We start from the raw sequence: 15,950 nt of genomic DNA, 5'->3' as shown, positions 1-15,950 counted from the left end.
CGAAAACCACCAGATAAAGACAGGTCAAATCTGGATTACTTTGTTTTACAGAGGCTAACAATTGTGTAAAATGCAGTTTTTCATCTGTGAAATCTCTTCTACTTGTGAAGATGCCAAAAGGGAGATTTTACTGTTTTTTGTATGTAGAAGACATTAAATCAGGGCTACATGCATTTTAAAAATATATTTTAAAAACGTATTGCAGTTGCCCTCACAAAGTACGGACTGTTTCGTGCAGTATGCATACAATGAAAATTTACGACATCATCATAAGAATACTTTTTTTTAAGGACAATCTAGACCACATTTGACCTGTTCTTTGGGATTTGGATCTGGTCTAATGTGATCTGCATGTAAAAATAAAAACAGGGAAATAATATTTAATTATTCACTTTTAAGTTTATGCACTTTCTCTTCATAAATCGAATAAAGGTCGACTTAGGTTTCCCTTAATTTTTCCCTTGACTTGTGAATTTCAAGCCAACTTCAATGAGGTCAAGAAGCACAAAAGTAAGTTATTAAAAATCAATCAGCGACGCAGTGTAGCCGCAGTTTGTATATATTTGCAAAATATTGCTATAATAAATTGCAATATTCTTGTTATAATAGTCGAATGCTGTTTTTTCTTTTGCTTAATCGTTTCTGGAAACTACAAATCCCTACTGTGATCCCAGAGACGTTTTTCAAGTACGGTGGGAATTTTAGCTTATTTTAACAAACTACTGTGAATGTAAGTGAAATTTTCACTTTTGTAGATTTGAATATCAAACTAATTCCAAGCAAACTTCATAACTGAATGAAATTACCTATTCAAAGTTTTATTCTTCCTTATTATCGTGCTGAATTAGCATTTTACGACGGAGATGATCGTAATTCCGAGCTGCGTGAGTCCGTGAAGGCAGCACCAGTGTAACTTAAGGGATCACGTGACCGAGCGGAGTTCACGGAAGAAGCGGTCGTTACCGGCGCTCAGTTGCTTCTTTCACCCCGAAGACACCGGCGGAGGAGAAGGACAAAATGTGCACCAGGTGGGATTAACGTCGGCTTTCATTGCAAGCGGTTACATTTAGAGTCGGTAAAACGGTTTTGTAACGTGCACCGTTTCTGTGCATGAATTAAATAACAGCTGATGAAATTCATGAAGGCTTTATTGTTGTCTGATGAGCTGCTTTGCACACAGCTGCAGACTATAATGGCCAGTTAACATTAGTTATTAGATAAGCTTGCATTGTAAAATACTGCGCATGTTTGTTAGAGATGTAACTGAATTATTCTCCAAGCATTTAGATAATCGATTAATTGTTTCTGGTAATTAAAAAAAAAAAAGAATTTAAATCTAAATTGTTTGATTCCAGAATGTAATATCTACTTTCTTTTCTCCGCCATGACAGTAAACCAAACAAGACATTTGTCATGTTGGATTTGAGGAACACTGATCATCATTTTCTGACATTATATAGCCCAAACAACTAATTGATTAATCGAGAAAATAATTAACAATGAAAAGAATCATTAGTTACAGCCTGAATCTGATCGTCCCATGAATCATATCTGTATTCAGTTTGCGCTAGTTTTTGTTTGTTGTTTGCTTTGTTTTGGCTTGGATTTCTATTTGTTTCATATGGTGCCTGAAGTGTCTATCGTTTAAAAAAATGAATAAATAAAAATTAGTGTTTTGCTCCACAATCGTCAATCAATCCACTATTTGTCAACTTCTAAATTAATCTGCAAATATTTAGGTAATCAAGTGATTCGCTGAATATTTTTAAAGGAAAAAAGTCTAAATTCTCTGATTCTGGCTTCATAAATGCAAGGAGTTTCACTTTTGCTGACAGTAAACTGAAAATGTTCGAGTTGTGGACAACATAAGATCATAGTCATCGCGTACTTCAACATTTTTCACCATTTTCTGACATTTTATAAACCAAATAATAAATAATCAACACTTAGTTAGTTGGAGCTCCAGTGTTCATTCACAGATAAAAGTAAAAGAATCTGATCCTCTCATTTTGTTCAAATCTGGATTGTGTTTCCACTAAAAGCACACAATGTTTCTTGCTGAGATTTCACTTTCAGTCTTCCCCTTCTTTTTTCCAGTATCACATGACGCCTGAAGCGTCTGACTAATGTGAACAAACCTGTCTGCTGTAATTCACCGCAGACGGAGTGATTATTCCTATAAACTGCACACACGGTGCAAAGTCTTGGGACAAGGAATAATCCTCAGACAACCTACTTCTGAGGTGCAAAGAGAAGCAGGAGGTCTAATAAATGTACCTGTTAGACGCTAAAGCGGTAGATCTCAAAGGTCTCAGAGACTTTACCCACTCTGTTATCATTAACCTGCGTTATAAAACCTTCCTGATTGCATCTGTCTTGGGTATCTTGGCTCAGCCTTGTTTTTTCTGAAATGCTGACGCTGCACCTTGTTTTTCTGTCCAGAGTCCAGCCCATCGAGTGGACCACCGACCTCAAGAACCAGAAGTGAGTAGAAATGAAAAGACAGGGACTGCTGCACTTCCTCTTTAGCCGCCTGTTTGCTGGGAAGTTGTTAGATGATGGTGTTGCTTGTTTTCTAGTTTTGATGGCATCGTCTTGGTGACCCAGAGTCATGAATCTCTGCCCTCTGAGCTCGAGTGTCTGAAAGCTCCTCTGCAGGACTACAGCTCTGTAAGTTTCTGCTCTTCTGATCTTTATCTGTTTCTATATTGACATCAGTTTCACCACTGCTACTAATGAGGAATATCGTAGTATCACACATCGACTGCTCCAGCCCCTTACTGACAGGCTTCAACTTATCAATAACCACCGTGCAGTCAGGATCATTGGTTCTTGGTTTTCCTTTCATTTGCACCGTGTCTTTTTTCTGCAGCAGAAGAAAAAGTCACTGTATCATACAAGACATCAGAGAGAGAGTCTGCGCAGTGAGGCAGGCTGACAATACTTACACTTCTACTCAAAAGGAAACTTAGTTTCCCGACCTTCAGTACTTTTCCACTCAAAAACAAGTCTCAGTACATTTATCATGTGACACAGCAATGCTTCAAAGTGATCTCTAATACAGTCCCTGCATGTACGATCAAACCTCTGCAGATGATCCATAATGCAGCAATCAAAAACAGTACGCCACTCTGTTTAGATCGCTTCACTGGATTCCAGTGGCTGCCCATATAATTCAAAACTTGCATACATATGTACAATGAAAACAGCTCCCTCCTACCTGAACACTCTCATTCAGGTTGACACTCCCTCCTGCTCTGTACACTCAGCCAACAAAACGCACCTGATTCAACCACCAAAACAGGGCCGGTCCATAGCTAGACTCTTCTCCTGTGTGGTTTCTCGACGGTGGAACGAGTTACCAAACTCTCCTGCATCTGCAGAATCCTTCTCAGGCTTTAAGAAAAGACTAAAAATCCAACTCTTCACTCAACACTTTGCACTTAGCAGACTGCAAAAGAAAATTCTTCTTACATCTGCCCTGCCTGAAGACACCACGGTCCTATTTTCACACTTGAACTTGTTATATTGCTCTTATCCAGGTTGTCTTCTCCTGATTAGATCCTTGTTTGTGTTGCATCTACTCTTAAATGTACGCCTCTTTGGATAAAAGTGTCTGCTAAAGGAAACCGTAGGAAAAAATTTGTTTGATCATACAGTGTATATTTTTATGATCTCAACAGCTTTCTTTGCATTTGTGCATTTTCTGTTGCAAACATTGCATGTCGTCTAGTTAGAAATTACATGCAAAATATCTACAACGACATATCGAAAGTGCTCAAACCCATAAGAGGTTAGTTCTTTGTCGGAAAGTAATGTGCTTCATAATCTGGAAAGAGCTTTTACATTTTTTTTCAGTACAGTCAGGAATCAGAACTGAATCATGCCAAATTCAATCAGGAGATTTTCCACCTAGTCACAGCAAAATAGATCATTTTGAGTGGTCTTGATAAGGTTCACAGGATTGAACCGGCAAGAAAAAAGACTTTTATGCTGCTCATGGCTATTTCTTTTTCAGAAATGACTCTAATTTTAGGCTTTTCTTGCGAATTATTTCACCTGTTCAGGCTTGTGTTGGTGAAACACTGTACAACCTGTGGTGACGGATTGCACATTGTGCCATTTAAAAGGGTCTTCACCATAGAGCTCGTGAGCAGCAACACTGAAGGGCCTATATGAATCAGTTGTCTAAAACAAAGGGTCCCTATAATGATGATCTTGTTGTTATAAGAGGTGGTGTAATATGCTCTCCAATGGTGCTGATTTGCTGTGTGGTGTTTCTTTGCCTGCAGGTGGACAGCGGTCTGGGTGAGGAGGTGGTGGTCCTCAAGGTCCCCGGTCTCCCTGGTAACCGCCTGGTGTTTGCCTCCACCGGCCCTGTAAACCGCGACTACGATGACGTCAGACGCTTCAGTGACGCTGCAGTCAACGGCATCAAACGGTCAGTTAACAGCAGCTGATTCCTCTCCTCTTAAAGACTCACGCTGCAGGTTTACATGGAGGTTTTGTTCTGTCTTTGCTCATCCGTTTGTCCCTTCAGGGCCCTGAAAGCCGGCATGCAGCGCCCCCTGCTGGTGTCTCCTCCACACAAGGACTATAAGAACAGCACCTTGGTGGCTGCACTTGGAGCCCTTCATGCTCTCTATATGGTGAGAAACACCTAAATATCTCATTCTCACCTAGAGCTCATAAACGCTGTGCTCACATTTGGTATTTAAAGTGTCTTCAATGGCTGTTTTAACAACAATCTCCACTGCCCAAGTATAGTTTACTAGTTATGAGATGTAAATGTGTGATGTGGCATTGGCACATTTAATCAGAAAGTTCTTGGTCACATACAGTATGTTACAGGAAATGCAGGATCCAGGTTATTTGAAGGTTTATCTGTAGTAGCAACAAAAAATCAGGAAATCCCTGCTGCTGCTGCACTGATTTTTAAAACTGATGACAAAGCAGAGAGTGTTTAATAGTATGTCAACCTTGTGATTGACAAGTTGTGTCCTCCTGCCTGTTGCATTCTATAGAAGCCAAATTTGTCTTGTGGTTGTTTTTTTGTTTTTTTTGTTTGGGTACCTCCTATGATTCCATTACTAATATAATGGATGGACATACTCAGGCATATTTTTGATCTTATTTGTACAGGGTTTCTGCAGGGCATTAAAAAGCATTAAAAGTCCTTAAGTTGATTTTGTGAAAATTAAGGCCTTAAATGGCATTAAAAATTCGTCTTCCAGTTTTCAAGAAAAATATTTGACAATAATATATATAATTATAGACTGCGATTCGTCAGATATGTGCATCTGCGTAAACATGCTGAAGCACTGCGATAATTGTTCCGGCCGGTCGGGTACAATTGCCGAAAGCTGCATGTTTTTAAAGTGGCCGGCAGGCTGGATCAGGTAGCGGAGAGCTGGGAAATGGGGAAATGCAAATTCCAGCAAAAATGGTTGGAAAACGTGGAATTCAGAGAATGACTGCAGCCCGTGGGTGGTCAGGGGTGGTTTCTGGATTCAGAAATAGTGAAATGTAGGGACAGTTTTCATATAAAAATCGTGTTTTACAAAAAAGAAATCCATGTAACTTGTTGACTTCAAGGTTGTGGCATTAAAATTTTTACAGTATAGAATTAAAATGGCATCAAAAAGCATTAAATGTGACTGTTGTCAAACTGTTGTGGTACATTTAGTACTGCATGTCTCTCTCTTTATGGTCACTGCTGCTGAGGCTTCCAAACAGTAGTCCTCAAGTGAATAGGGGACGCATCACTGTTGCTAGATCCATCTTTTATCTCACTAAATCCACAGCAGGGTTGGTCAAGGATGCACTTGAGTTGTGTAAATCAAATGCTGTTGGTCCATGACAACAGATTTTTTTTGTACAGTTAGTCTGTGTATCTTAGCCTCATCAGGCGACAATGTGGTTTTATGGGCGGCAGACTTCAGTGAAATGGTCACTTCAGACATGTATGAACACTAGTTAATCTCAGCTGACACTTGAACTGAGATAGAAGATGCTTCCTTTGAACAGGGCGTCTTAATTTGAAACCTCACCAAATTTTACACATTTCCAAAAAACACTCTGACTTGCTGTATTCTCTACTTCCAGCCCCTTGAGGTGAGGGAGGGCAAAGTAAAACCCTCTGACTACAAGGTGTGTGTTCTGGGGCTGTGGGCCGCACAGGAGGCTCAGGCGAAGAAGATGGTGGAGCTCGCTAACGCTCTGGAGAGCGGCAGGTGAGTCTGACACTTCACCTGATTCCCTGCTAAGATTTCACAGGTTGTGTTTGTTCGTTCACTGACCAGCTGCCCTCATTTCCCTCCTCAGACTGGCGTATCGTGACATTGGAGGCTCAGACCCTGAGCGTATGGCTGCTCCTCGGGTGGCTGATTACGTCCAGGAGCTCTTCAAGGACAGCCGTGTGAAGGTAGAGAGGAACATTATGTACTGTATGAAATCAGAATTAGGCAAATGTGTAGAAACGGTTTCAGTCTAGAACAGTTATGTAGGTGTTTGGCGGTTCTTTAAACTACCTTTCTAGCTGCAAACATTCTAAACAAATAACGGTTTCTTTACATCCAGGTGGAAGTTGTGAGCGACCTGAAGATTCTGGAGAAAGAATATCCATGTCTGGCAGCCGTCAACCGCTGCGCCAACGGTAGGCAAACTTTTTTTTTTAAACACTTAAATTAACATGGGCTTAGATGGGGTTTTTTTAAAACAAGAAGTCGCATATTAATTTGTTGTCTCCTCTGCTTACAGGCATCTCTCGTCACCAGGGCAGAGTCATCAAGCTGCAGTACTGTGGAGAAGGACCGGTCCAGAAAACACTCATGTTGGTGGGAAAGGTGAGACGAGACTCTCATGCATCTGTCTTTGAACTAGTATAACATTAAATACATTTCTTTGTGTTGAATATCTGTGGTTTGTCAGGTTTTATAAACAATACATTTGAAGAAGTCATCTTGATATTTTCACTATAATCTAGATTAATCAGGAATCAGGATTCTGCTGAAATTTGATAATAAAAATAAGCATGAATTGTAGCTCTTCTTTAAGGTAGATTTAAAAAAGGAATATTAGCATTTACTGCATCTGTGTATGTGACTACATGATTCTGTGGTGTTCTCAGGGCATCACCTACGACACCGGTGGAGCAGACATTAAGGCCGGCGGCATCATGGCCGGGATGCACAGGGACAAATGTGGAGCTGCTGCTGTTGCCGGCTTCTTCCAGGTGAACGACTTCATCTCTGTATCTGAGTAATAAAGCAAATCTGAGCAAAAAATTTCCCCAAATTTCTGAAAATTTGCAAAACTTTCAGGAAACAAATTCCAATAGTTCCTTAACAGTTTTATTTGAAAATAAAATCCCCCAACTTTGGAAAGAAAATTCTTGTAAATATTTTCAAAAAATGAGTAAAAATCTTCCAAAAAATTAAAAATATCTAAAGTGATTACATGTAAATCTGTAAAACTTCTATTTTCTTTAAGAACATTCACATAAAAATCAACCAAAATCCAGCAATTTCGCTGGATTTTGGTTGATTTTTTATTTAATTTTTTTGTGAATGTTCTTAAACATTTGTAACATTTCTTTTTTTCCACCAAAAAAATGTTCAAACATTTCCCAAAATATTGTAAATGTGGACATCAGAAGTTTAACTGTGAAAATACATTTCTTTTCCATATTGTCAAACTTTAAAACGGGTCAATTTTGACCTGCAGTACGACATGAGGGTTAAACGTATTTTGAGTTTTCTTGTAAAATTCAACTCAAAACAAGATCATTTCAAGATTGTTTGACTTAACAAGATATTCAAGATGCATTGTCTTAAAACAAGTCCCTCCATCTTGCTGAAATGTCTCTTAAGTGTATTTGCCTTAAATGAAGTGGGATGAGGCATTTTGACTAAAAATAAGACAAATAGACTTGGTAAGATTTTGAGTTTTTGCAGTGTGTCCTTTGAACTTCCCAGGAGTTGTACATTTTAACTTGGATGGTGAAACTTGAGGTTTTGTTTCAAATGCTGATCCCTTCCTCTCCTGCAGATTTTAGCCCACCTGAAGCCCAAGCACCTGAAGGTTATTGGCATGATGGCCATGGTGAGGAACAGTGTGGGTGCAGGTCAGTGTGCTTCACTTACTCCAGCTGATGTTTCTCTGATTTTAATAGTTTTGGCGTCTCCTCTCATCGGCTGACTTCGTTTATCTTTGTGTTTTCTCAGACTGCTACGTGGCCGATGAGCTGGTGGTTTCCCGCGCGGGTCGCAGAGTGCGAGTGGGAAACACTGATGCTGAGGGGCGCATGGTGATGGTGGACCTGCTCTGTGAGATGAAGGAAAAAGTAAGAATATCTCATTAAAATCACTTTTCGGCTAGTTATTCTTCAGGTTATATCCGTTTTTTGAGTGAGATCGTACCCTTTGGGTCTGTGCAGGCAGTACGTGAGACGTCTCCTCAGCTGTTTACCATCGCTACTCTGACCGGTCATGCCATCCGAGCCATGGGACCCAACTACTCTGTGAGTACTGCTGAAACACAGACAACACAAAACGCCTGTAAATATTTAATATGCACACTTCAATGCAGCAGAAACCACTGTGTATGCTCAGGTCAGTTTGGAACTTCTCGTTGTAGATTATCATGGACAACGGACCGGCCCATCGCAGTGGGAATGCTGCTCAGTGGCAGAAAGGTGAGAGAACAATAAATCTGAGTGTTGGAGCACTCTCTTAACCTTGTATCAGTAAATATTAAAAGTGTATTTACTACTGTCTTAAAAAGCTTTCAACTGCAAATGAAGCCTTTACGGTCAGTGGTATTAGTTCAGTTGTAGTCATTTTTTTCCCCACAAATAAACCACAACCACAGAACCTGCTCCTCTGACAAAGAAGAAATAGCTAAAAGGGGTCTTTCAGTTATTTGATTCATTTTAAAGACCCCAGGTGTTTTAACATGTCCATAAGGTGTTTTTTTTTATGGTAGAAGACATATCATGATCAAAATAAGCAGTAAACACCATAGTAAGTAAGAAAGTAACCTTTATTTATGTAGCACCTTTCACAGATACAAAATCACAAGGATAAAAACAATAATGACAAAAGTAATAAATTGTTAAAACAGGGGAGCAGCAGCTGGAATACAGTGCATCAAAACGAACAAACAAAATAAAGCAGTTACAGGTCAACCAAAAGCCTGTCGGAATAAAAACGTTTTCAGCGGCCTCATAAAAGCTTCACGGGAGTTGACTGATCTCAGCTGCAGAGGAATAGCGTTCCACAGTTTAGGTGAAAGTGCTTGGAAAGTGCAGTCACCACGGCTTTTATACTTAGAACGATGGACAAGAACTAATCTTTTTACAAATGTAAATTCTTTACAATATAACGATTAGTAGACAAAATAATTATGGCAACAGAGAGACCACATGGTGTTTGATCGCAGTCCTGGACTTCTTTTTAATAAATGCAGTTCCGCATGTTGCCCAGCAGATGTCGCTATTTTGATTGATTCAAATACTTGGAAACTTAACGTTTTCCAGAATCTAACGCATGGTCTTTATCCTCTCTTGCAGCTGGAGAGGAGCTGGGCGACGTGTTCGAGGTTTCCAGTATCAGACGAGAGGACTACGAATTCCACAAGGGCAAGTCTGAGTACGAGGACATTCTGCAGTCCAACAACCTGCCGTCCTCAGCGACACCTCGAGGACATCAGACCCCTGCAGCTTTCCTCATCATGGCCTCAGGGCTGGACAAGGTGCTGACACATCATTAGACCACATTATTTATTTTCAGGACACTAATGATGTGAAAGATGTGCAGTGATTAATCTGTATTATTACTTTCCACCACAGCACGGCGTGGATTCTGACGCTCCTCTGCGGTACTCCCACATCGACATCGCCGGGTCCAGCGGTCCTTTCCCCGGTGTCCCAACAGGAGCCCCCATCCTCGCCATGGCAACCAACTACATCCTGTCTGAGGGTGTCTAAACAGATGGTGTAAAAAGAGCCCTGTCTGCACGCCAACCTTTCTCAAATTTGTAATCGTCCAAATATAAATGCCTGCCACAACACATAATGCAAATTTTCATGTCTGACATTTCTCAATACCTCAGACTGCTTTTCTTGTAAGACGGTTCGCTGCTCGCTTTTCTAAGATCTTTGAACATCCTTCATATCTGAATTGAGTGTCAACGAGCCTGTTAAGTGACCTGAATCTGTGTATTCTCAGGGGTTTAAAGGCCGTTAAAAATAACACCCTTTTATATGTGTGTCTGTGTGTGTGCAACAAAAAGGGGGACATACCTGTGTGATTTGTGAAGCCGTGTGCCAGTCGACACAAGCACTTCTCATTGATCAATAAATCAATTTTTGATGCCATTGTGTTGTTTCCATGTAATTTATTCTCATACATTTTTTAATATGGAAGAAGAGCTGTTTTTATTAGCTTGAATCAAGTCTCAGTGGTATTTTGAGTATCTATTATTTTAGGATTAATTTTCGCATACTATATATATTTTTTTTTAGAAATGGCGGTGGAAAACTAGTCCTACTCCACTATATTTTTAAAGAAAATATTGTGCATATCCTTCCATTTCTATTCACCAGCTAGTTATTTGCAGATTAAGAGCTGAAAAACAAAACCTTAATTTTAAAATAATTTTGCATACTGTGATGTTTTTGTATACATTATAGAATTTTAAGTCATTTAAGGTAGTAAAAATGATTTCCATCTTGTGCTGAATTCCATTGGAAGTTAAATTCAAGACTATTCTTTTATTTATTCAACATATTTGTGATCGGTATAATTTAATGGTACTTGATATTGCAGCGTGGACCCAACAGCTTTGCATGCAGACTCCAAGTTTTTATAATGCTCCTAATAAAACTGTAATAAAAAATATCTAATACATTTTTGAAAAGTAACTAGTAACTACAGCAGCTGGATAAACAGTAGTGCTCTACCCTGTAGCTCTTATTTGTGGGGTAATATATAATATTGTAGGTTTTTCACTTTAATATTTGAATTGGTGAGGTGAATTTGGACTTGATGTTGTAGGATCTTAACCTAGATATATATTTTAGTCAGATAAAACAGTTTTTTATATTTCATGCAGTCTTTACTTTAATATCTAAATAACCCTTTAAAACCATTTGTAGTTGCATTGTTTGTTTTCCTTGTTATGCACCACATTCAAGTAGTATTTAAGGAGTATTTCCATTATCGTCTGTAGTTTATTGTGGTTTATGAAAATGTAAGTTATGTATGCTCACTGTACTGCATTAAAGTCAAAAAATAGCCATAGCTATAAACACTCAGCACATCAGTTTTACACTCTGTAATGGAACTGTGTTAAACTTTAGTGTCCCAATCAAAAGATGAACAAAGCCAAGTATAAACTAGTTTTTGTCCATTTGAACATCTCAAACGTGTACACTCCAGTTGTGTTTCGTACTTTAACCAATAACTACAGTAGCGTAGATAAGATAAGTGGTATAATATTGCTCTTTGAATTGTACTAAAATAATCAAATAAAGTACCCTTAGTTGAATTCAGTTTATATTTAAGCATAGTACCTGTTTAGAGGTATTTTATCTCTTCTACTGTTCATCTTAGGACCTTTTATTACAGTTTACACAGTTGCCCTCTCCAATATGGTCGACATCAACGTCCACTGTTTTTCGCAGTTGGGCGGTACTGACGTCTGAACGTGATGATGCAATCACGCCGAATCATTAAAAGCCGACGTTAGCGCGCGCTTCCAGCTCAAAATCTCCTCTGTGCAGCGAAAGTAGGGTCTGTGTGTAGCCGCCGAGCGAAAAACAACACAAAGCCTGAACTTACAGAGGAGCCTGACTCTGAAAACTACCACCTGCAGCCTCCAGTTTTTCACGGAGCGACGCTAAAAAGGCGGCACAAATCTCTTCCTCCTTCTTCTACAACGCAGTCGTAAAACTCCACAGCAACCATGTTTGAGGCTCGCCTGGTCCAGGGCTCCATCCTGAAGAAGGTTCTGGAGGCTCTGAAGGATCTGATCACGGAGGCCTGCTGGGACGTCAGCTCGTCCGGCATCTCTCTGCAGAGCATGGACTCCTCTCACGTCTCCCTGGTCCAGCTCACTCTGCGGCACGACGGCTTCGACTCGTACCGCTGCGACAGAAACCTCGCCATGGGAGTCAACCTGAGCAGGTGCAGCAAAACACTACATTCAGCAGAAAACGCCGAGTTTAGTCTTTAATCTGTAGCGCTGTTAGCATGATAGCTTGTGGAGAAGTTAGACTTATGCTGACTAATGTAGCTGGTTTAGTAAAGTTTGGCTGCAGTTTAAAGTGGCTGTAAAACTCGCGATGTTTGGTTCGTCAGAGCGGATTGTGCGTACATCGCCGTCTGTTAACGTTACTCTCTGAACAACAGATGATTTACAGTCTTTTGTTGGCGTATTTTAGTGTTTTATATGCGATGTCTGAAGCTGACAAAGAAGGTAGCCATCTTGGCAGAGTTTGCCCGGGCATGTCTCTCTGCTGAGCTGAGAGATAAACCGGTTAACTCTTTGCTGTCAGCTCTGAAACAAAGCGGCATTTACACCCGTTTTACAGTCTGTATGCAGCTTTGCTGTCGCTGTTTAGTGTTAAAACTGCATTTTGGCGCAGTTTGGGAGACTTGGGCGCTTTTGTGACGTCATTTGAGCGCCAAAATCTCTCCTGGCAGTGTTGGCGGGAATCGCTGTTGAACCCCCACTTCCGTTTTTTACGTCACTACCTTTAGTCCGTGCAACACCAGTGTCTGCAAAAACTGATCGCAGTTATCCTGACTTATCCTGCAATTCTTCAGTTTATATAAAACACCGATCATGCTAATCAGTGTAAACAAACATACTGAAAATGATAAATTCATAGCCTTAACATGAGTTTACACAGATCAGAACTTTTTAGCATGACTTATGTCCATAGGATAGGCTTCTGCTGTAACGTTTTGATGTCTATGAAATATTTTTCGATTAATGTGCTGGGGGAAAAAAAAGACGGTTTAGGCTCACAGAAACGTTTTATATTGTGTTTCATTATGAGGTTTAAACAATGATCTGTGATTTTTTTTTTAAATCAATTTAGTTTACATAAAACTTTTGGAATAAATACAGCACAAATTCTCTTTTGAGAAGTTATTTTAGTACAAACTTTAACATATGTTGTGATCTGATTAGTTTTCAAATGTATATTTACTGTTGTAAAATTTGGAAGTTTTATATTTCAAGCGTATGAATCACAATTTTCTGTCCCTTGTGGTTTATAACCCATGTTTTTGTATTTTCTGTCATCTAGTATGTCAAAAATCCTGAAGTGTGCAGGAAACGAGGACATCATCACCCTCAGGGCAGAAGACAATGCAGACACGCTTGCTCTTGTGTTTGAGACAGTCAGTAAGTAGAAGTAAATCAGCTTGACAGATGCTCTTCAGCTGTATTCCATCCCCATATGTCTAATTTTCCGTCTCTTTACTCTTGCAGACCAGGAGAAAGTCTCAGACTATGAGATGAAGCTGATGGATCTGGACGTGGAGCAGCTCGGTATCCCAGTAAGTAAATTGCTGTCTTGTACTTTGTGACCAGCATGTGTTTTACTGTACATGATCCCTGACCTTTCCATGTCTGTCCCTCCAGGAGCAGGAGTACAGCTGTGTCGTCAAGATGCCCTCTGGGGAGTTCGCTCGTATCTGCCGTGACCTCTCTCAGATCGGCGATGCCGTCATGATCTCCTGTGCCAAGGACGGAGTCAAGTTCTCTGCCTCAGGAGAGCTGGGAACAGGAAACATCAAGCTGTCCCAGACCAGCAACGTGGACAAAGAGGACGAGGCTGTAAGTATGAAACCAGAATGATGTGTAGCCAACATTTAGTCAGTTACCAGTATAACCTGTTCACTTATTGCAAAAACGCATAATCTGACAAGTATCAAAACAGCGTCATACTGATATGTCAGAGACAGAATGTGTGGCTGTCTGAGAGATGACATGTTTGTTTATCAGGTGTAAACATTTAGTTGTCACAAATTTTATGTCAAAGTTTAGGGGTTTCTTTTCCAAATGTTTTAATTAATACAAAGAAGATATGTTAGTGAGATATATTGATTTAATAAGAAATGTAATTACCAGCTGTTTTGATACACAGCAGTGACTTTGGCTATTTTTACGCTCTGCAATGTTTGATGGATTTCCTCTGCTTTGTGCCATTCATTGAATACTATATTTTCCTTGACAGCAGGTCAGATAAACAGTTAAGGACACCTGCTTTGGTTTTCTCTATTTAGGATTATTAGTTTTACCTTATTAACTCCAACAAAATTGGATTTTATGCAAGTGTTTAATGCTGACTTAATGTTTGTCCCTTGAAACGAGCATTCAAAGCTTCACTTTAGAGCGAAAACACTTGACAGTAAATTCATTTGAAGCTACTTTCACTGTTTTTTCACCTTCTCGGCTGTGAAGATTTGCTCCTTTTTAGTTTGAGATGAGCACTTGTTCCTTTGACTGGTCATGTGTTAACTTCTTGACCGTTCTCTTCCTGTTTTCAGGTTACCATTGAGATGAATGAGCCTGTCCAGCTGATCTTTGCCCTCAACTACCTGAACTTCTTCACCAAGGCCACGCCGCTGTCCAAGACAGTCACCCTCAGCATGTCGGCTGATATCCCCCTCGGTAAGCGCATGTGTTCTTCTTACTATCAGTAAGGTCTTTACTCCATCTGTTGAGCATTAGATCTGACCTATTGTTCTTCCCACAGTGGTGGAGTACAAGATTGCCGATATGGGACACATCAAATACTACTTGGCACCGAAAATCGACGAGGAGGCTTCCTAAGTAGTTTCTAACAGACCGAAAAGGGAGAATGGAGAAAGACAGGCGACTGTGACTCATCCTGAGTGACGGAGGGACTGAAGTGATCCTGTGATGGTCGATGCTCACTCTGTCTGATGCTTCTGACTGTCAAATGATGTCAACAGCTGTGGTGTAAACAGCCAGATGTGTGAATACTGTCATCTGTATGACATAATGAAACTACAGAGGTGTTCAGAGCTGCTGGCTTCGGCCCACACATCCCCCGTGTAAACTTCAGCACTTGTTCACTCCACTATTGGGTCTCTTTCTCTATTTTGGCCTGTTTTGGGAAAGCAGATTTTAAATATCCCATCTTTTTTTGTAGATAACGCATTTGTAAATACTTTCTGTGGTTTCTCACTGTCAGTTACCGCTCCAAATGTTTTTGTATTCAATGATTCAGCCCAAAATAAATGATTCAAGTTGTTTCAAACTTTTGTGTTTCATGTGTACAGTAGTTTAAACGTTTATCACAGTCCTCACAATGTTAAATTGTTTTCCAGTGTTACATATTGGAAGAGTTGGCTGAGATTAGTTTGACTCGTTTGGCATTGGCAGGTTAGATTTGAACTAAATGTGAGCCATCATGAGCTGCCGTAAGACCTATATCCAACTTCTATGGACATCAGAAATTATTAAGCTCATTTACATTCACTGACCTAAGTCATTGCAAGTGAAGAATTTTAAAGACAATTTTTGCAATTCCTTTTAACATCCTTAGTTCTCTGAAACAAACCATTTGTATTTCTGTTACTCATGTTTAAAGTCTCTTAAGAAGGAAGTCATGATTCTTAGTTTCCTACCCTGGGAGTGTCCCATTAACCAGAACTACCTGCTAAAGGTTCACATAACATAATAAGTTTAGCAACTTTGAGCGCTATAGTCTTAGTGATCAAACAATGTCTCATCATGGACACAAGGGCTTTATAATGACGGGAAAACAAATTAGAATGAGAAAATGGAGGATTCCAGATGAGCCCTCAAAATAGGAATATTTCAAAAATAAAACTTTTAAAAATACTATTTATTTCCTTTTTTAAAGAGGGAAATTATTAATTTAGACCACTTGTTTATATGAAGGA

The 15,950-nt window shown here is 39.8% G+C and overlaps 2 protein-coding genes across 2 annotated transcripts; both read left to right on the top strand.

Annotated features, from left to right (window-relative positions):
- The first annotated feature begins 912 nt into the window (after window positions 1-912).
- Window positions 913-10,378, top strand: zgc:152830 (uncharacterized protein LOC767682 homolog). The gene is made up of 16 exons (XM_022196067.2): window positions 913-1,028; window positions 2,443-2,484; window positions 2,580-2,670; window positions 4,293-4,441; window positions 4,541-4,649; window positions 6,106-6,233; window positions 6,325-6,424; window positions 6,580-6,655; window positions 6,760-6,845; window positions 7,130-7,234; window positions 8,050-8,125; window positions 8,226-8,344; window positions 8,438-8,521; window positions 8,638-8,695; window positions 9,572-9,753; window positions 9,851-10,378. Exons 1-16 carry the CDS (start codon window positions 1,018-1,020, stop codon window positions 9,986-9,988), a joined length of 1,554 nt encoding a protein of 517 aa, XP_022051759.1. The 5' UTR covers window positions 913-1,017; the 3' UTR covers window positions 9,989-10,378.
- A 1,374-nt stretch (window positions 10,379-11,752) lies between these two features.
- Window positions 11,753-15,301, top strand: pcna (proliferating cell nuclear antigen). The gene is made up of 6 exons (XM_022196070.2): window positions 11,753-12,188; window positions 13,319-13,416; window positions 13,504-13,571; window positions 13,657-13,851; window positions 14,565-14,688; window positions 14,774-15,301. Exons 1-6 carry the CDS (start codon window positions 11,968-11,970, stop codon window positions 14,848-14,850), a joined length of 783 nt encoding a protein of 260 aa, XP_022051762.1. The 5' UTR covers window positions 11,753-11,967; the 3' UTR covers window positions 14,851-15,301.
- Window positions 15,302-15,950: the final 649 nt, after the last annotated feature.

The sequence above is a fragment of the Acanthochromis polyacanthus genome, chromosome 7 (genome assembly GCF_021347895.1).
Source record: "Acanthochromis polyacanthus isolate Apoly-LR-REF ecotype Palm Island chromosome 7, KAUST_Apoly_ChrSc, whole genome shotgun sequence".
NCBI classification, from domain to species: domain Eukaryota; kingdom Metazoa; phylum Chordata; class Actinopteri; family Pomacentridae; genus Acanthochromis; species Acanthochromis polyacanthus.
Note: the sequence above shows the minus strand (reverse complement) of the source record. Positions and strands in the feature narration are given on the sequence as shown.